Source organism: Panulirus ornatus, chromosome 19 (assembly GCF_036320965.1).
Source record: "Panulirus ornatus isolate Po-2019 chromosome 19, ASM3632096v1, whole genome shotgun sequence".
Classification (NCBI taxonomy): Eukaryota; Metazoa; Arthropoda; class Malacostraca; order Decapoda; family Palinuridae; genus Panulirus; species Panulirus ornatus.
This window is the reverse complement of record NC_092242.1, coordinates 21,850,904-21,873,141: the sequence shown is the minus strand read 5'-3', so window position 1 is coordinate 21,873,141 and position 22,238 is coordinate 21,850,904. Positions and strand designations below refer to the sequence as shown.

General features: G+C 41.2%; 1 protein-coding gene across 1 annotated transcript in view; it reads right to left on the bottom strand.

Moving 5' to 3' along the window:
* The window catches only part of LOC139755679 (endoplasmic reticulum aminopeptidase 1-like), a 383,172-nt gene that overhangs the window by 265,011 nt on the left and 95,923 nt on the right, over positions 1 to 22,238 (bottom strand). The window contains exon 9 of the mRNA XM_071674326.1: positions 15,461 to 15,874. Within this exon, the coding sequence (XP_071530427.1) occupies positions 15,461 to 15,874 (414 nt within the window). The remainder of the gene's footprint in view (positions 1 to 15,460; positions 15,875 to 22,238) is intronic.

The following is a 22,238-nucleotide window of genomic DNA, read 5'->3' as shown; positions in this document are numbered from 1 at the left end:
TGCTCAAATTACAGAGGTATAAGTTTGTTGAGTATTCCTGGGAAATTATATGGGAGGGTATTGATTGAGAGGGTGAAGGCATGTACAGAGCATCAGATTGGGGAAGAGCAGTGTGGTTTCAGAAGTGGTAGAGGATGTGTGGATCAGGTGTTTGCTTTGAAGAATGTATGTGAGAAATACTTAGAAAAGCAAATGGATTTGTATGTAGCATTTATGGATCTGGAGAAGGCATATGATAGAGTTGATAGAGATGCTCTGTGGAAGGTATTAAGAATATATGGTGTGGGAGGAAAGTTGTTAGAAGCAGTGAAAAGTTTTTATCGAGGATGTAAGGCATGTGTACGTGTAGGAAGAGGGGAGAGTAATTGGTTCTCAGTGAATGTAGGTTTGCGGCAGGGGTGTGTGATGTCTCCATGGTTGTTTAATTTGTTTATGGATGGGGTTGTTAGGGAGGTAAATGCAAGAGTTTTGGAAAGAGGGGCAAGTATGAAGTCTGTTGGGGATGAGAGAGCTTGGGAAGTGAGTCAGTTGTTGTTCGCTGATGATACAGCGCTGGTGGCTGATTCATGTGAGAAACTGCAGAGGCTGGTGACTAAGTTTGGTAAAGTGTGTGGAAGAAGAAAGTTAAGAGTAAATGTGAATAAGAGCAAGGTTATTAGGTACAGTAGGGTTGAGGGTAAAGTCAATTGGGAGGTGAGTTTGAATGGAGAAAAACTGGAGGAAGTGAAGTGTTTTAGATATCTGGGAGTGGATCTGGCAGCGGATGGAATCATGGAAGCGGAAGTGGATCATAGGGTGGGGGAGGGGGCGAAAATCCTGGGGGCCTTGAAGAATGTGTGGAAGTCGAGAACATTATCTCGGAAAGCAAAAATGGGTATGTTTGAAGGAATAGTGGTTCCAACAATGCTGTATGGTTGCGAGGCGTGGGCTATGGATAGAGTTGTGCGCAGGAGGATGGATGTGCTGGAAATGAGATGTTTGAGGACAATGTGTGGTGTGAGGTGGTTTGATCGAGTGAGTAACGTAAGGGTAAGAGAGATGTGTGGAAATAAAAAGAGCGTGGTTGAGAGAGCAGAAGAGGGTGTTTTGAAGTGGTTTGGGCACATGGAGAGGATGAGTGAGGAAAGATTGACCAAGAGGATATATGTGTCGGAGGTGGAGGGAACAAGGAGAAGAGGGAGACCAAATTGGAGGTGGAGAGATGGAGTGAAAAAGATTTTGTGTGATCGGGGCCTGAACATGCAGGAGGGTGAAAGGAGGGCAAGGAATAGAGTAAATTGGAGCGATGTGGTATACCGGGGTTGACGTGCTGTCAGTGGATTGAATCAAGGCATGTGAAGCGTCTGGGGTGAGCCATGGAAAGCTGTGTAGGTATGTATATTTGCGTGTGTGGACGTATGTATGTACATGTGTATGGGGGGGGTTGGGCCATTTCTTTCGTCTGTTTCCTTGCGCTACCTCGCAAACGCGGGAGACAGCGACAAAGTATAAAAAAAAAATAAAAAAAATAATATGTATATAAATATATATATATATATATATATATATATATATATATATATATATAGATATATCATCTTTTTTATATTATTTTTTTATTTTGCTTTGTCGCTGTCTCCCGCGTTAGCGAAGTAGCGCAAGGAAACAGACGAAAAAATGGCCTAACCCGCCCAAATACATATGTATATACATACACGTCCACACACGCAAATATACATACCTATACATCTCAATGTACACATATATATACACACACAGACATATACATATATACACATGTACATAATTCATACTGTCTGCCTTTATTTGTTCCCATCGCCACCTCGCCACACATGGAATACCATCCCCCTCCACCCTCATGTGTGCGAGGTAGCACTAGAAAAAGATACCAAAGGCCCCATTCGTTCACACTCAGTCTCTAGCTGTCATGTAATAATGCCCGAAATCACAGCTCCCTTTCCACATCCAGGCCCCACAGAACTTTCCATGGTTTACCCCAGAAGCTTCACATGCCCTGATTCAATCTACTGACAGCACGTCGACCCCGGTATACCACATCGATCCAATTCACTCTATTCCTTGCCCACCTTTCACCCTCCTGCATGTTCAGGCCCCGATCACACAAAATCTTTTTCACTCCATCTTTCCACCTCCAATTTGGTCTCCCACTTCTCCTCGTTCCCTCCACCTCCGACACATATATCCTCTTGGTCAATCTTTCCTCACTCATTCTCTCCATGTGCCCAAACCATTTCAAAACACCCTCTTCTGCTCTCTCAACCACGCTCTTTTTATTTCCACACATCTCTCTTACCCTTACATTACTTACTTGATCAAACCACCTCACACCACATATTGTCCTCAAACATCTCATTTCCAGCACATCCACCCTCCTGCGCATAACTCTATCCATAGCCCACACCTCGAAACCATACAACATTGTTAGAGCCACTATTCCTTCAAACATACCCATTTTTGCTTTCCGAGATAATGTTCTCGACTTCCACACATTCCTCAACGTTCCCAGGATTTTCGCCCCCTCCCCCACCCTAAGATTCACTTCCGCTTCCATGGTTCCATCCGCTGCCAGATCCACTCCCAGATATCTAAAACATTTTACTTCCTCCAGTTTTTCTCCATTCAAACTTACCTCCCAATTGACTTTACCCTCAACCCTACTGGACCTAATAACCTTGCTCTTATTCACATTTACTCTTAACTTTCTTCTTTCACACACTTTACCAAACTCAGTCACCAGCTTCTGCAGTTTCTCACATGAATCAGCCACCAGCGCTGTATCATCAGCGAACAACAACTGACTCACTTCCCAAGCTCTCATCCCCAACAGACTTCATACTTGCCCCTCTTTCCAAAACTCTTGCATTCACCTCCCTAACAACCCCATCCATAAACAAATTAAACAACCATGGAGACATCACACACCCCTGCCGCAAACCTACATTCACTGAGATCCAATCACTTTCCTCTCTTCCTACACGTACACATGCCTTACATCCCTGATAAAAACTTTTCACTGCTTCTAACAACTTCCCTCCCACACCATATATTCTTAGTACCTTCCACAGAGCAACTCTGTCAACTCTATCATATGCCTTCTCCAGATCCATAAATGCTACATACAAATCCATTTGCTTTTCTAAGTATTTCTCACACACATTCTTCAAAGAAAACACCTGATCCACACATCCTCTACCACTTCTGAAACCACACTGCTCTTCCCCAATCTGATGCTCTGTACATGCCTTCACCCTCTCAATCAATACCCTCCCATATAATTTATCAGGAATACTCAACAAACTTATACCTTTGTAATCTGAACACTCACTCTTATCCCCTTTGCCTTTGTACAATGGCACTATGCATGCATTCTGCCAATCCTGAGGCACCTCACCATGAATCATACATACATTAAATAACCTTACCAACCAGTCAACAATACAGTCACCCCCTTTTTTGATAAATTCCACTGCAATACCATATATACCAAACTCAGTCACCAGAGGAAGCTGGTGACTGAGTTTGGTAAAGTGTGTGAAAGAAGAAAGCTGAGAGCAAATGTGAATAAGATCAAGGTTATAAGGTACAGTAGGGTTGAGGGACAAGTATATTGGGAGATAAGTTTGAATGGAGAAAAATTGGTGGAAGTGAAGTGTTTTAGATATCTGGGAGTGGATTTGGCAGTGGATGGAACCACGGAAGCAGAAGTGAATCATAGTGTGGGGGAGGGGGCGAAAGTTCTGGGAGACTTGATGAATGTGTGGAGGTCGAGAACATTATCTCGGGAAGCAAGAATGGGTATGTTTGAAGGAATACTGGTTCCAACAATGATATATGGTTGCGAAGCATAGGCTATGGATAGAGTTGTGCGCAGGAGGGTGGATGTGCTGGAAATGAGATGTTTGAGGACAACATGTGGTGTGAGGTGGTTTGAATGAGTAAGTAACAATAGGGTAAGAGAGATGTGTGGTAACAAAAAGAGTGTGGTTGAGAGAGCAGAAGAGGGTGTTTTGAAATGGTTTGGTCACATGGAGAGAATGAGTGAGGAAAGATTGACCAAGAGGATATATGTGTCAGAGGTGGAAGGAATGAGGAGAAGTGGGAGACCAAATTGGAGGTGGAAAGATGGAGTGAAAAAGATTTTGAGTGATCGGGGCCTGAACATGCAGGAAGGTGAAAGACATGCAAGGAATAGAGTGAATTGGAACGATGTGGTATACCGGGGTTGACATGCTGTCAATGGATTGAACCAGGGCATGTGAAGCGTCTGGGGTAAACCATGGTAAGTTCTGTGGAGCCTGGATGTGGAAAAGGAGCTGAGGTTTCGGTGCATTATTACATGACAGCTAGAGACTGAGTGTGAACAAATGTGGCCTTTGTTGTCTTTTCCTAGTGTTACCTCACGCACATGAGGGGGGGAGGGAGATGTTATTTCATGCGTGGCGGGATGGCGATGGGAATGAATAAAGGCAGACAGTATGAATTATGTACATGCTTATATATGTATATGTCTGTGTGTGTATATATATATGTATACGTTGAGATGTATAGGTATGTATATGTGCGTGTGTGGACGTGTATGTATATACATGTGTATATGGGTGGGTTGGACCATTCTTTCCTTTGTTTCCTTGCGCTACCTCGCTAACGCGGGAGGCAGCAACAAAGCAAAATCAATAATAAATAAATGAATAATTTATGAATATATATATATATATATATTTTTTTTTTTTTTTATACTTTGTCGCTGTCTCCCGCGTTTGCGAGGTAGCGCAAGGAAACAGACGAAAGAAATGGCCCAACCCCCCCCATACACATGTACATACACACGTCCACACACGCAAATATACATACCTACACAGCTTTCCATGGTTTACCCCGGACGCTTCACATGCCTTGATTCAATCCACTGACAGCACGTCAACCCCTGTATACCACATCGCTCCAATTCACTCTATTTCTTGCCCTCCTTTCACCCTCCCGCATGTTCAGGCCCCGATCACACAAAATCCTTTTCACTCCATCTTTCCACCTCCAATTTGGTCTCCCTCTTCTCCTCGTTCCCTCCACCTCCGACACATATATCCTCTTGGTCAATCTTTCCTCACTCATTCTCTCCATGTGCCCAAACCACTTCAAAACACCCTCTTCTGCTCTCTCAACCACGCTCTTTTTATTTCCACACATCTCTCTTACCCTTACGTTACTCACTCGATCAAACCACCTCACACCACACATTGTCCTCAAACGTCTCATTTCCAGCACATCCATCCTCCTGCACACAACTCTATCCATAGCCCACGCCTCACAACCATACAACATTGTTGGAACCACTATTCCTTCAAACATACCCATTTTTGCTTTCCGAGATAATGTTCTCGACTTCCACACATTCTTCAAGGCCCCCAGAATTTTTGCCCCCTCCCCCACCCTATGATCCACTTCCGCTTCCATGGTTCCATCCGCTGCCAGATCCACTCCCAGATATCTAAAACACTTCACTTCCTCCAGTTTTTCTCCATTCAAACTCACCTCCCAATTGACTTGACCCTCAACCCTACTGTACCTAATAACCTTGCTCTTATTCACATTTACTCTTAACTTTCTTCTTCCACACACTTTACCAAACTCAGTCACCAGCTTCTGCAGTTTCTCACATGAATCAGCCACCAGCGCTGTATCATCAGCGAACAACAACTGACTCACTTCCCAAGCTCTCTCATCCCCAACAGACTTCATACTTGCCCCTCTTTCCAAAACTCTTGCATTTACCTCCCTAACAACCCCATCCATAAACAAATTAAACAACCATGGAGACATCACACACCCCTGCCGCAAACCTACATTCACTGAGAACCAATCACTTTCCTCTCTTCCTACACGTACACATGCCTTACATCCTCGATAAAAACTTTTCACTGCTTCTAACAACTTGCCTCCCACACCATATATTCTTAATACCTTCCACAGAGCATCTCTATGAACTCTATCATATGCCTTCTCCAGATCCATAAATGCTACATACAACTCCATTTGCTTTTCTAAGTATTTCTCACATACATTCTTCAAAGCAAACACCTGATCCACACATCCTCTACCACTTCTGAAACCACACTGCTCTTCCCCAATCTGATGCTCTGTACATGCCTTCACCCTCTCAATCAATACCCTCCCATATAATTTACCAGGAATACTCAACAAACTTATATATATATTATACTTTGTCGCAAGGAGTGCAAGGGAGTGCAAGGAAACAGACGAAAGAATGGCTAAACCCACCCACATACACATGTATATCCATACACATCCACACACGCCACACACATACGTCCACATACATACCTATACATCTCAACATATACATATAAATACACTCAAAGACAAATACATATATATATACATGCACATAATTCATACTACCTGCCCTTATTCATTCCTGTCGCTACCCTGCCACACATGAAATGAAAACCCCTTCCCCCACATGTGTGCGAGGTAGTGCTAGGAAAAGACACCAAAGGCCACATTTGTTCGCACTCAGTCTCTAGCTGTCATGTATAATGCACTGAAACCACTGCTTCCTTTCCACATCCAGGCCCCACAAAACTTTCCATGGTTTACACCAGACGCTTCACATGCTCTGGTTCAATCCATTGACAGCACATCGACCCCCGTATACCACATCGTTACAATTCACTCTATTCCTTGCATGCCTTTCACCCTCCTGCATGTTCAGGCCCCGATCACTCAAAATCTTTTTCACTCCATCTTTCCACCTCCAATTTGGTCTCCCACTTCTCCTCATTCCCTCCACCTCTGACACATATATCCTCTTTGTCAATCCTTCCTCACTCATTCTCTCAATGTGACCAAACCATTTCAAAACACCCTCTTCAGCTCTCTCAACCACACTCTTTTTATTACCACACATCTATCTTACCCTTTCATTACTTACTCAATCAAACCACCTCACACCACATACTGTCCTCTAGCATCTCATTTCCACCATATCCATCGTCCTCTGCACAACTCTATGTATAGCCCATGCCTCGTAACCTTATAGCACTGTTGGAACCACTATTCCTTCAAAGATACCCATTTTTGCTTTCCAAGATAAAGTTCTCGACTTCCACACATTTTTCAACACTCCCAGAACTTTTCTCCCTCCCCACCCTATGATTCATTTCCGCTTCCATGGTTCCATCCGCTGCCAAATCCACTCCCAGATATCTAAAACACTTCACTTCCACCAGTTTTTCTCCATTCAAACTTACCTCCCAGTTGACTTGTCCCTCAACCCTACTGTACCTTATAACCTTGCTCTTATTCACATTTACTCTTAGCTTTCTACTTTCACACACTTTACCAAACTCAGTCACCAGCTTCTGCAGTTTCTCACTCGAATCGCCCACCAGCGCTGTATCATCAGCGAACAACAACTGATTCATTTCCCAAACTCTCTCATCCACATAAGACTGCATACTTGCCCCTCTTTTCAAAACTCTTGCATTCACCTCACTAACAACCCCAATCAAAAACAAATTAAACAACCATGGAGACATAATGCAACCCTGCCGCAAACCAACATTCACTGGGAACCAATCACTTTCCTCTCTTCCTACACGTACGCATGCATTACATTCTCAATAAAAACTTTTCATTGCTTCTAACAACTTACCTCCCACACCATATATTCTTAATACCTTCCACACAGCATCTCTAACAACTCTATCATATGCCTTCTCCAGTTCCATAAATGCTACATACAAATCCATTTGCTTCTTTAAGTATTTCTCACATACATTCTTGAAAGCAAACACCTGATCCACACATCCTCTACCACTTCTGAAACCACACTACTCTTCCCCAATCTGACACTCTGTGCATGCCTTCACCCTCTCAATCAATACCCTCTTATATAATTTCCCAGGAATACTCAACAAACTTATACCTCTGTAATTTGAGCACTCACTTTTATCCCCTTTGCCTTTATACAATGGCACTATGCAAGTATTCCGCCAGTCCTCAGGCACCTAACCATGTTTCATACATACATTAAACAACCTTACGAACCAGTCAAGAATACAGTCACCCCTTTTTTAATTCCACTGCAATACCATTCAAACCCGCTGCCTTTCTGGCTTTCATCTTCCACAAAGCTTTTACTACCTCTTCTCTGTTTACCAAATCATTCTCCCTAACCCTCTCACTCTCCACACCACCTCAACCAAAACACCCTATATCTGTCACTCAATTATCAAACACATTCGACAAACCTTCAAAATACTCCATCTCCTTCACACATCAACACTACTTGTTATCACCTCCCCATTAGTCCCCTTCGCTGAAGCTTCCATTTGTTCCTTTGTCTTACGCACTTTATTTACCTCCTTCCAAAACATCTTTTTATTCTCCCTAAAATTTAATGATACTCTTTCACCCCAACTCACTCTCATTTGCCCTCTTTCTCCCATCCTTCAACTTTTCCCTAGACCTTTGCCTCTTTCTTTTATACATCTCCCACTCATTGCATTATTTCCCTGCAAAAATTGTCCAAATGCCTCTCTCTTCCCTTTCACTAATAAACTTACTTCATCCCACCACTCACTACCCTTTCTAATCTATCCACCTCCCACGCTTTTGTGCAAGCCATCACTGCTTCCCTAAATACATCCCATTCCTCACCCACTACCCTTACCTCCTTTGTTCTCACCTTTTTCCATTCTGTACTCAGTCTCTCGTGGTACTTCCTCACACAACTCTCCTTCCTAAGCTCACTTACTCTCACCCTTCTCTTCACCCCAACATTTTTTCTTCTTTTCTGAAAACCTCTACAAATCTTCACCTTTGCCTCCACAAGATAATGATCAGACATCCCTCTAATTGCACCTCTGAGCACATTAACATCCAAAAGTCTCTCTTTTGCGTGCATATCAATTAACGCGTAATCCGATAATGCTCTCTGGCTATCTCTCCTACTTACATATGTATATGTATGTATATCTCTCTTTTTAAACTAGGTATTCCCAATCACCAGTCCTTTTTTTCAACACATAAATCTACAAGCTTTACACCATTACCATTTACAACACTGAACAACCCATGTACACCAATTATTCCCTCAACTGCCACATTACTCACCTTTGCATTCAAATCACCCATCACCATAACCTGGACTCATGCATCAAAACTACTAACACACTCATTCAGCTGCTCCCAAAACACTTACCTCTCATGATCCTTCTTCTCATGCCCAGGTGCATATACACCAAAATCACCCATCTCTCTCCATCCAATTTCAGTTTTACCCATATCAATCTAGAGTTTACTTTCTTACACTCTACCACATACTCCCACCACTCCTGTTTCAGGAGTAGTGCTACTCCTTCCCTTGCTCTTGTCCTCTCACTAACCCCTGACTTTACTCCAAGACATTCCCAAACTACTCTTCCCCTTTACCCTTGAGCTTCGTTTCACTCAGAGCCAAAACATCAAGGTTCGTTTCCTCAAACATACTACCTATCTCTCCTTTATTCTCATCTTGGTTACATCCAGACACATTTAGACACCCCAATCTGAGCCTTTGAGGAGGATGAGCACTCCCCACCTGACTCCTTCTCTGTTTCCCCATTTAGAAAGTTAAAATACAAGGAGAGGAGGGTTTCTAGCCCCCCACTCCCGTAACCCCTTTAGTGAGTGCTCAACTCCTTCCACAGAGCATCTCTATCAACTCTATCATATGCTTTCTCCAGATCCATAAATGCTACATACAAATCCATTTCCTTCTCTCAAGTATTTCTCACATACATTCTTCAAAGCAAACACCTGATTCACACATCCTCTACCACTTCTGAAACCACACTGCTCTTCCCCAATCTGATGCTCTGAACATGCCTTCACCCTCTCAACCAATACCCTCCCAGATAATTTCCCAGGAATACTTGACAAACTTATACCTCTGTAATTTGAGCACTCACTCTTATCCCCTTTGCCTTTGTACGATGGCACTATGCAAGTATTCCGCCAATCCTCAGGCACCTCACCATGAATCATACATACATTAAATAACCTTACCAACCAGTCAACAATACAGTCACCCCCTTTTTTAATGAATTCCACTGCAATACCATCCAAACCCACTGCCTTGCCAGCTTTCATCTTCCGCAAAGCATTTACTACTTCTTATCTGTTTACCAAATCATTCTCCCTAACCCTCTCACTTTGCCGGCAAGGCAGCAGGTTTGGATGGTATTGCAGTGGAATTTAGTAAAAAAGGGGGGTGACTGTATTGTTGACTGGTTGGTAAGGTTATTTAATGTATGTATGACTCATGGTGAGGTGCCTCAGGATTGGCGGAATGCTTGCATAGTGCCATTGTACAAAGGCAAAGGGGATAAAACAGAGTGCTCAAATTAAAGAGGTAGAAGTTTGTTGAGTATTCCTGGTAAATCATATGGGAGGGTATTGATTGAGAGGGTGAAGGCATGTACAGAGCATCAGATTGGGGAAGAGCAGTGTGGTTTCAGAAGTGGTAGAGGATGTGTGGATCAGGTGTTTGCTTTGAAGAATGTATGTGAGAAATACTTAGAAAAGCAAATGGAGTTGTATGTAGCATTTATGGATCTGGAGAAGGCATATGATAGAATCAACAGAGATGCTCTGTGGAAGGTATTAAGAATATATGGTGTGGGAGGCAAGTTGTCAGAAGCAGTGAAAAATTTTTATCGAGGATGTAAGGCATGTGTACACGTAGGAAGAGAGGAAAGTGATTGGTTCTCAGTGAATGTAGGTTTGCGGCAAGGGTGTGTGATGTCTCCATGGTTGTTTAATTTGTTTATGGATGGGGTTGTTAGGGAGGTGAATGCAAGAGTTTTGGAAAGAGGGGCAAGTATGCAGTCTGTTGTGGATGAGAGAGCTTGGAAGTGAGTCAGCTGTTCGCTGATGATACAGCGCTGGTGGCTGATTCATGTGAGAAACTGCAGAAGCTGGTGACTGAATTTGGTGAAGTGTGTGAAGAAAGAAGAAAGTTGAGAGTAAATGTGAATAAGAGCAAGGTTATTAGGTTCAATAGGGTTGAGGGTCAAGTCAATTGGGAGGTAAGTTTGAATGGAGAAAAACTGGAGGAAGTGAAGAGGAAGTGAAGTGTTTTAGATATCTGGGAGTGGATTTGGCAGCAGATGGAACCATGGAAGTGGAAGTGAATCATAGGGTGGGGGAGGGGGCAAAAATTCTGGGAGCCTTGAAGAATGTTTGGAAGTCGAGAACATTATCTAGGAGAGCAAAAGTGGGTATGTTTGAAGGAATAGTGGTTCCAACAATGTTGTATGGTTGCGAGGTGTGGGCTATGGATAGAGTTGTGCGCAGGAGGGTGGATGTGCTGGAAATGAGATGTTTGAGGACAATATGTGGTGTGAGGTGGTTTGATCGAGTAAGTAATGATAGGGTAAGAGAGATGTGTGGTAATAAAAATAGCGTGGTTGAGAGAGCAGAAGAGGGTGTTTTGAAGTGGTTTGGTCACATGGAGAGAATGAGTGAGGAAAGATTGACAAAGAGGATATATGTGTCAGAGGTGGAGGGAACAAGGAGAAGTGGGAGACCAAATTGGAGGTGGAAAGATGGAGAGAAAAAGATTTTGAGTGATCAGAGCCTGAACATGCAGGAGGGTGAAAGGCATGCAAGGAATAGAGTGAATTGGAACGATGTGGTATATCGGGGTTGACCTGCTGTCAATGGATTGAACCAGGGCATGTGAAGCGTCTGGGGTAAACCATGGAAAGTTCTGTGGGGCCTGGATGTGGAAAGGGAGCTGTGGTTTCAGTGCATTATTACATGACAGCTAGAGACTGAGTGTGAACGAATGGGGCCTTTGTTGTCTTTTCCTAGCACTACCTCGCACACATAAGGGGGTTGTTATTCCATGTGTGGCGAGGTGGCGATGGGAATGAATAAAGGCAAACAGTATGAATTATGTATATGTGTATATATGTATATGTCTGTGTGTGTATATATAAGTAGACATTGAGATTTATTGGTATGCATATTTGCGTGTGCGGACGTGTATGTATATACATGTGTAAGTGGGTGGGTTGGGCCATTCTTTCGTCTGTCTCCTTACGCTACCTCGCTAACGGAGACAGCGGCAAAGCAAAATAATAATAAAAAAAAAAATATATATGTATGCAAGGACCATGGTGAGGTGCCTGAGGATTGTTGGAATGCATGTGTAGTTCCAATGTACAAAGGTAAGGAGGATAAAAGTGTGTTCAAATTACAGAGATAATGTAAGTTTTATGGGAGAGTAATGATAGAGAAAGCAAAGGCATATACAGGGAAGAGCAGCAGATTGGGCAGGAACAGTGTAGTTTCAGAAGTGGTAGAGGAAGTGTGGTTAATGTGTTTGCTTTGAAGAGTATGTGTGAGATATATATGAAGAGACAGATAGATTTGTATGTGGCATTTACAGATCTGGAGAAAGCAAATAATGGGGTTGATAGGGACGCCTCATGGAAAGTCTTAAGAATATACGGTGTGGGATAAAAGCTCCTAGAAGCAGTGAGAAAATTTTATCAAGAGTGAAAGGCATGTGCATGAGTAAGAAGAGAGGAGTGTAAATGGTTCAAAGTGAAGGTTGGTCTGTGGCAGGGGTGTGTGAAGTCAACAGTTGTTTGATTTATTCATGGATGAGGTGGTGAGGGAGGTAAATGCAAGAGTCTTGGAAAAAGGGCCAAGTATGCAGTCTGTAGGGGATGAAAGGGTCTGGGAAACACATCAGTTGTTGCTTCCTGATAATAAGCACTGGTGGCAGATTCCAGTGTGAGAATGCAAAGTTGGTAAATAAGACTGGAAGGGTAAGTGAAAGTAGTAAGTTGAAAGTAAATGTGAATAAAAGCAAGGTTATCAAGTTTAAGTCAAGGGACATGTTAGCTGGGGTGTGAGTTTGAATTAAATAAAATTGAAGGAAGTGATACCTGGGAGTGGGCATGGCAGCAAATGGAACCACGGTAGAAGATGTAAGAAAGTAATAGGGAAGATATGGGGGCGAAAGTTCTGGGAGCAGTGAAGATTGTGTGGAGAGATCATTATCTGGGAGGGCAAAAATGTGCATGTTTAAATGTATGGTAATCCCAACATTATTATTCATTTATTCATTTATATCTATTATACTTTGTGGCTGTCTCTCGCGTTAGCAAGGTAGCGCAAGGAAACAGACGAAAGATTGGCCCAACCCACCCACATACACATGTATATATATACACGTCCACACACACACACACACATATACATACCTATACATTTCAAGCATACATATATATACATACACAGACATATACATATATACACATGTACATACTTCATATTTGCCTTTATTTATTCCCGTCGCCACCCCGCCACACATGAAAAAGCACCACCCTCCCCCCCACACGCACGCATGGTAGCTCTAGGAAAGGACAACAAAGGCCACATTCATTCACACTCAGTCTCTAGCTGTCATGTATAATGCAACGAGACCACAGCTCCCTTTCCACATCCATGCTCCACAAAACTTTCCATGGTTTACCCAAGGCACTTCACATGCCCTGGTTCAATCCACCGACAGCACATCAACCCCAGTATACCACATCGTTCCAATTCACTCTATTCCTTGCACGCCTTTCACCCTCCTGCATGTTCAGGCCCCAACAGCTCAAAATCTTTTTCGCTCCATCCTTCCATCTCCAGTTTGGGCTCCCACTTCTCTTTCCCTCCACCTCTGACACATATATCCTCTTGGTCAATCTTTCCTCACTCATTCTCTCCATGTGACCAAACCATTTCAATACACCCTCTTCTGCTCTGTCAACCACACTCTTTTTATTACCACACATCTCTCTTACCCTTTCATCACTTACTCGATCAAACCACCTCACACCACATATTGTCCTCAAACATCTCATTTACAACACATCCACCCTCCTCTGCACAAACCTATCTACAGCACACGCTTTGCAACCATATCACATTGTTGGAACCACTATTCCTTCACACACACCCATTTTTACTTTCTGAGATATTTTTATTTATATTTCTATTAATATTTCCAATATTATCATATGGATTATTATATAGATGTGTGGAGGAGGGCAGGTGTGTTGGAAATGAAATATTTGAGGACAACATGTGGTGTGAGGTGGTTCAATTGAGTAAGTAATGAAAGGGTATAAGAGATGTGTAGTAACAATAAGTGTGTTGAGGGTGCTGAAGAGGGTGTGTTGAAATGCTTTGTACACTTGAAGAAAATGAGTGAGGAAAGGTTGACAAAGACGATATATATGTCAGATATCGAAGGAACAAGGATAATGGGGAGACCAAATTGGAGATGGAAAGTTGAAGTGATAAAGAAGGTGAAAGGCATGCACAGGATAGAGTGAGGTGGAACAATGTGGTATAAAGGTCTTGACATGCTGTAAATGGACTGAAGCTGCCATGGTAAACCATGGGAAGAGCTGTGGAGCCTGGTTGTGGATAGGGAGGGAGCTGTGGTTTTGGTGCATCACATATAACAGCTAGAGAATGGATTAGTGGATGTGGCCTTCCTATGTATGTTCCTGGCACAACCTTACTAATGCTGGAAATGGTGATCAAGTGAGAAAAAAATATGGTTATATCTTACAAAATGTTTAAGACTGTACTGCTTCAGGAATGGGATATCCCATGCTTCAAAAAACAAACCAAGTATATCATTGTGAGTAAAATTATCATGTATTTCATTAGAAGCCTTTGAAATAACTTTTCATTTTATAAAATTCATAAAAATGAGATACAGTAGCAGCATTTATGTTAAATCTAAAAAAAATAATTGAAAATCTAAACTAATTACACCATGTGAGTTTCCTCATGTGATTTGAATTTCGTCATTCAAACAATATGTGTAAACAGCCTAAACCTGTAAGAAGTCCTACTAAACAAGGACCCAGGTAAGGTAGAACAAGAAGGGAAAACACAATTTAGGCATGCTTCTGTGCTTTTGAACAAAATATACTTGAATATGGGTAATTACACAGAAAATATATGCATTTCTAAAATATGCCATTTGCAACTACCAAAATTCTTATGAAACATTTGAAAAGGATTTTCAAATACTTTTTTGAGGAATATAAAGTAAACAAGCTGCATCAGAGCAACACAGATCTGTCCTACTCTAACTAATAGTAAGAATGGCTAAAGTCAACACTCCTTTTAGAATGACTGCAACTTTGCCACAAAGTTTTCACATAATCTGATCCAAGTCTTCCTACTGATTTATAGGAAATCCACATGGCACATGGACAAACAAATGCATGGATACATTGAGTAATATAAACAGATTTGTAAAATACCTTCCAATCTTTGGGTGGAAGGAGTAACTAATGCCTTACTATGCATGAAACATTATACAATATACAGAAAAAACACAAGCAATCCAAACCTTTTCATATGAAACTGTATCAAATATAGAATCAATCTGTGCAGGATCTGTCACTGATACAGATATAGGGTGTGAAGCCAGAAGGGCATCTAGAGCAAGAGCTGGATGCATTTTGTCCACAATAAACTGTTCTTGCATGGCCCATCCTGGCTCTGCCACTCCAACACCAATATTCTCCATGAAGCTTGCAAATCCTTCATTTAACCACAGGTCACTCCACCTAGTAAAGAAAATTATTATATTTTTTTTATTATACTTTGTCGCTGTCTCCCGCGTTTGCGAGGTAGCGCAAGGAAACAGGCAAAAGAAATGGCCCAACCCCCCCCATACACATGTATATACATACGTCCACACACGCAAATATACATACCTACACAGCTTTCCATGGTTTACCCCAGATGCTTCACATGCCCTGATTCAATCCACTGACAGCACGTCAACCCCGGTATACCACATCGCTCCAATTCACTCTATTCCTTGCCCTTCTTTCACCCTCCTGCATGTTCAGGCCCCGATCACACAAAATCTTTTTCACTCCATCTCTCCACCTCCAATTTGGTCTCCCTCTTCTCCTCGTTCCCTCCACCTCCGACACATATATCCTCTTGGTCAATCTTTCCTCACTCATTCTCTCCATGTGCCCAAACCACTTCAAAACACCCTCTTCTGCTCTCTCAACCACACTCTTTTTATTTCCACACATCTCTCTTACCCTTACGTTACTCACTCGATCAAACCACCTCACACCACACATTGTCCTCAAACATCTCATTTCCAGCACATCCATCCTCCTGCGCACAACTCTATCCATAGCCCACGCCTCGCAATCATACAACATTGTTGGAACCACTATTCCTTCAAACATACCCATTTTTGCTTTCCGAGATAATGTTCTCGACTTCCACACATTCTTCAAGGCCCCCAGAATTTTCGCCCCCTCCCCCACCCTATGATCCACTTCCGCTTCCATGGTTCCATCCGCTGCCAGATCCACTCCCAGATATCTAAAACACTTCACTTCCTCCAGTTTTTCTCCATTCAAACTCACCTCCCAATTGACTTGACCCTCAACCCTACTGTACCTAATAACCTTGCTCTTATTCACATTTACTCTTAACTTTCTTCTTCCACACACTTTACCAAACTCAGTCACCAGCTTCTGCAGTTTCTCACATGAATCAGCCACCAGCGCTGTATCATCAGCGAACAACAACTGACTCACTTCCCAAGCTCTCTCATCCCCAACAGACTTCATACTTGCCCCTCTTTCCAAAACTCTTGCATTTACCTCCCTAACAGCCCCATCCATAAACAAATTAAACAACCATGGAGACATCACACACCCCTGCCGCAAACCTATATTCACTGAGAACCAATCACTTTCCTCTCTTCCTACACGTACACATGCCTTACATCCTCGATAAAAACTTTTCACTGCTTCTAACAACTTTCCTCCCACACCATATATTCTTAATACCTTCCACAGAGCATCTCTATCAACTCTATCATATGCCTTCTCCAGATCCATAAATGCTACATACAAATCAATTTGCTTTTCTAAGTATTTCTCACATACATTCTTCAAAGCAAACACCTGATCCACACATCCTCTACCACTTCTGAAACCACACTGCTCTTCCCCAATCTGATGCTCTGTACATGCCCTCACCCTCTCAATCAATACCCTCCCATATAATTTACCAGGAATACTCAACAAACTTATACCTCTGTAATTTGAGCACTCACTCTTATCCCCTTTGCCTTTGTACAATGGCACTATGCACGCATTCCGCCAATCCTCAGGCACCTCACCATGAGTCATACATACATTAAATAACCTTACCAAACAGTCAACAAAATATCTTTTAAAAAAACTGCACATAATTTCCTTTGCTTTACTTTATATTTGATAATCCTAACTGCATAGTTACAATATTTATAAATGCAAACTTGCTCTACACATTTTGTTTACAATATCTATAGATGCAAACTTGCCCTACACATTTTGTATCTTTTATTAGGTTTACTATATATAAATAGTCAGGTGACCTCCCCACAGACTCCAGCTCTTCTACAGTAGGTTATGATTGGTCTTCTTATCTGATAAATGTAAGAAGTTTGTTTTCATTTCAATTTTTTTTTCTATCTGATCAATCTGAAAGCATTTTCTGGGGACTGATAAATGGCAAGAAAATGTGACTATCTGGTACAGAATATTGTAAAGTTATTAATGTAATGCTCAAACCTGCTTTTGGATATGATGAAGAGGTAAGCAAAAGCATATCATTTTATCATTGCCCTCTATCATTCCAAGATAACAACTACTGAATTTAAACTTAGACCAATGTATACTGGGTATAGTAAATTACATCTCTTACGTACTGTATGGATATTTTACTATCTATCATATTTCTATCCTGTTCTGGCTATGCACCAAAAGTAATTATATATCAAGTGAAGGTAAATGTGAGTAAAAGTAAAGTAACCATGTCTGAAAGGATGCATAGTGAAAGCATAGATTTTGCAAAGACCTATTGACTGAGAGAAGAAAGTATATCAAACTGAGTTAAAGATATGGGGGAGAAAGACTGGAAAAATTGAGAGAATTTAAGCATCTATGAGCTATCTGGGGTAAGTTTGGTGACATGGAAGTCGAGCTAAAGGAAAGAGTAGTACAGGGTAGAAGATTCATTGGGTTTGTTAACAAAATACTGAAGGGTAAAGGTGTAAATATAGAAGTGAAGAAATCATCAAGGGATAGCAAAGTCACCCTTACCCTGACCTCTATGCAACCAAAATATGGACATGGAATAAGTCACACAAGTTAAGAATCCAGGCAGAGGAAATGAGTTATTTGATAATAGAATATGGCATAACTAGATGGAATGAAGAGAGTAATGAAGGGAAGAATGATAGATTTGGTATGGCAGGGAATGCAAATGGAATGAATTGTGGAGTGGTAGAGTGATTGAGATAAAATAGGAGATCTGGGCATGTGGAAAGAATGCAAGATGATAATTTTACAAGGAGAGTGTAGATAGTACAATTTCTGGGGTTGGTATGGGAGGAAAACAACCTGTGATGTGGGAAAATAGAGTGGAAGAGTACTGGATGGAGAGAAATAGGACAAGAAAGCATGGAATGGTGTAAGAGATGACTAAGGACAGAAATAAATGGAGACTCTTTTGCTGTGGCCATCCCTTTAATGGGAGTTCCCAGAGGGACTAGGCATCAGAGATATAGGTTGACAGATAAATATATTTATATATTTATATCATTTATTATACTTGATCGCTGTTTCCCACATTAGTGAGGCAGAACCAGGGAACAGACAAAGAAAGGCCCATCCACTCACATACACATATCTATTACTTTATTCATTATACTTGATCACTGTTTCCCATGTCAGCAAGGTAATGCCAGGAAGCAGATAAGAAAAGACCCATCACTCATATACAAACAAATATATATACTTGCACAATACATACATATACACATCAGCATACACATATGTACCTACATATACATACACATGCATATACATAAATACACATGTACATATCAATATTTGCTTGTCTTTATCCATTCCTGGTGCCACTCCCTGCATCAGCGAAGTAGCACCTGGAAACAGACGAAAAAATGCCACATCAGCTCACAGTCAGTCTCTAGCTGTCATGTGTATTGCACTGAAACCACAGCTCCCTATCCATATCAAGGCCCCACAGACCTTTCCATGGTTTACTCCAAATGTTTCATATGCTGTGATTCAGCCCACTGACAGTACATCAACCCCAGTATACCACATCATTCCAATTCACTCTATTGCCTACATGCCATTCACCCCCCATCATGTTCAAGTTCCACTCACTCAAAACCTTTTTCACTCCATCCTTCCACCTCCAATTTGGTCTCTCACTTCTCCTCGTTCCCTCCACTTCTGACATGCACATCCTCCTTTTCAACCTTTTCTCACTCATTTTCTCCATACATCCAAACCATTCCTGAAGAAAAAGCTAAATTCAGTATCTGGAAAAGAAAATTGAAGGTATAAGTTTATCTTTATTCCTTTCCTGAGTATTTTTGTACTTTTCAACAATGATATCTTTATAAATAAGTATCTGTGATTAAGAAAAGGTAGTGCTCTGGTGTCCTTTTCAATCCAACTCAGAATTTTTTTGGAATATCAGCACATTCATGTCACAATCTATGAAGATAAGGTATAAAAAAAAAATGACAGACAGTAGTTAATAGGCAACCAACTACCAAGGAGGTATATTAACAGAACTCTCCACCTGGTTATCAGGAAGGGTAGTGAACCAGATTTCAGTGGTTGTCAAGATGCACTCCTCTGATCAAGAAAGCTGTCTTTTCTTTCTGTCTCACCTACTTACAGACTATTGGCATTCTGTCCACACATACAGAATCTCCTTGCCGTACATAACACTTGACAATACAACTCACACAGCTCTTTATTCTTTACTCTAGATTTTTCTATGGTGAACACAATGTGCTAGCCAGGGTTGGAGTAATTGTAATTGTAATTCAATTGAAAAGTAATTAAATAGAAAATATTGCAATTGCAAGTGTCAAAGAAATTTAAGTAATTAATTGTAATTGTAATGAATTAAGTGATCATGTAATTGCAATTTAATTGTGATTATGAAAGGGAAAGAAAGTGGGACTAGCAACCTTGTAAATGCAAAGGTGGGAAAGTGGTACTTTTAAAGTAACGGTGGCAGCTGTAGCGGAACTGGTCCAAAAAAATAATGGAAGTAGCAGTACTCGCTAGTGGTACTTTTTTATTATTAACCATTTGAGTCCAACCTATTGATCCCTTGACCCTACCCAAACAAAATATAAGTTCGATAATAACAAACCAAACATTATGCAAACTCAAGAACCCTGCTGAGGTGAATAATGCAATTAATCTTCTTTCCTGGAGAGAGTAGAGGAGTAAGAAAATCATGCCAGTGGAGATTTCTGCCTTAAAGGAGATTGTGATTGCCCTCAAACCTTTTCATGAGGCCATGGAAGTTGCAAAAGAAGGTGACCATATCTGCTATTGGACCAGTGATATAGGAACTTAAACACTTCCTAGAGAATCTAAGTCATAATCATAACACCCAATTACATGACTATGAGCAATTGGCTAAAGTCCTATTGGACTCTGGGATAATAGGTTGGATCCAAACAGGGAACAAGTGATGTTCAAGCAGTGGCTTTTTTGGATCCTAGTTTCAAACTGGACTGACTTCCATTACAGGAGCAGAAGAACCAAGTGCTGGTACATGTAAAGGAAATGCTTGGCAAATTGGAAGTAGTTAAGGAGTGGTCAACATCAACAATGGATAAAGAAAGTAACAAGGATGATCTAGCAGAAGGATTACCTGAATCAAAAAGACCCAGACTTCTCCTTCATACCAAAATGTTCAATGATATTCCAAAATAAATGGTGATCAGAGATGGACGCACAGTGTAAGTCAGTCTTTTGTTGAAGCAATATGTAAAGGATGGAACTCTGTCATTTTCAAGTGATCCAATGCTATACTGCAAAGAAGTGTCCCAAACTTTGCATCCATTGAAGAACCTTGCAAGAGAGGTGATTGGGTGTACTGCCACATTTGCTCCATCAGAGCGAGTTTTCAACGTCGCTGGAAATTTTTCCAATGCTAACAGAGCTCAACTTGGCATCACTTCTTTCCATTCAGTGTTATTGATAAAGCGGAATAAAGGATAACCTTACAATGCAAAATTGTTCTTTTTAACAAAAATGAATTTTTTCCAAACTTTGGAATCTGTAATCATAATTTTAATCTAGATTGCTTTTGTTTTGTGGTAACTGTAATTGTACAGTAATTGCTACTCCCAAAAGTATTTGTAATTGTAAATGTAATTAAAAAATGGAGAGTATTTGTAACTGTAATTCTGTTCTTAAAGCACAATTCCTCCAACCCTGGTGCTACATAGTAGGCAGGAGCATTAGGTAGGAACTTTAAGCAGAGGTAGTAGGTAGGAACATTAGGCAGGAGCATTAGGTAAAATTAGTCAATAAGAACATTAGATAAGAGCCCCCGCAAACACTGCACTAGAGTTGCCCTCTGCCAGTGGCCTGTTAATGGTGAGGCACTAAAGGCAAAAAAGCAGCACTGGAGTTCTCTAGCTATGGAGACTATTGCTATGGTCAACCCCTAAGAGAGTTCCTGGTGGGAACAGGCATCAAATTATTTACAAATAAGAAGTAAAAACTCATCAAACACTGTTAAATTGCCAACCAAAATGAAAAACATGAAGTTCTGATCATAATGATCCAATCAATGAATGCAGCCTTAAAGTGTCCAGCACAGTAAACAATTACATTCATGTAAAAAAACAAAGCATTGAAAGCCTCATTGGATAGATTCTCTGAAAAAAGTCCTCTTCGAACTTTTTAAGAATTCTCATAACATTTCTCGGCTTATTTTCCAACCCATGCTTGAAGGAATTAATTCTTCATCCAGTGACTAGAGGCATGTGTAGATGCCAGATGTCACCCCTATTCTAAAATGCAGAAAAAAATATCTAACGACATCAGTTTCCTAGAGATCACCATAGTGGGAAGGCATCTCCAGGTCTCACATGGACCCTAACCTTAACACTCTCAGGCTATTGGACCAGGTGAATCTCCCACCTCCTCAGGGTCCAGGGGACTCAAGGTCCTACATTTTTGCACGAAACTTTTCAGTTTTGATAAAGTATGTTCTAACTGAGAAAGTAATACCATTTTGGTACTGAAATGATC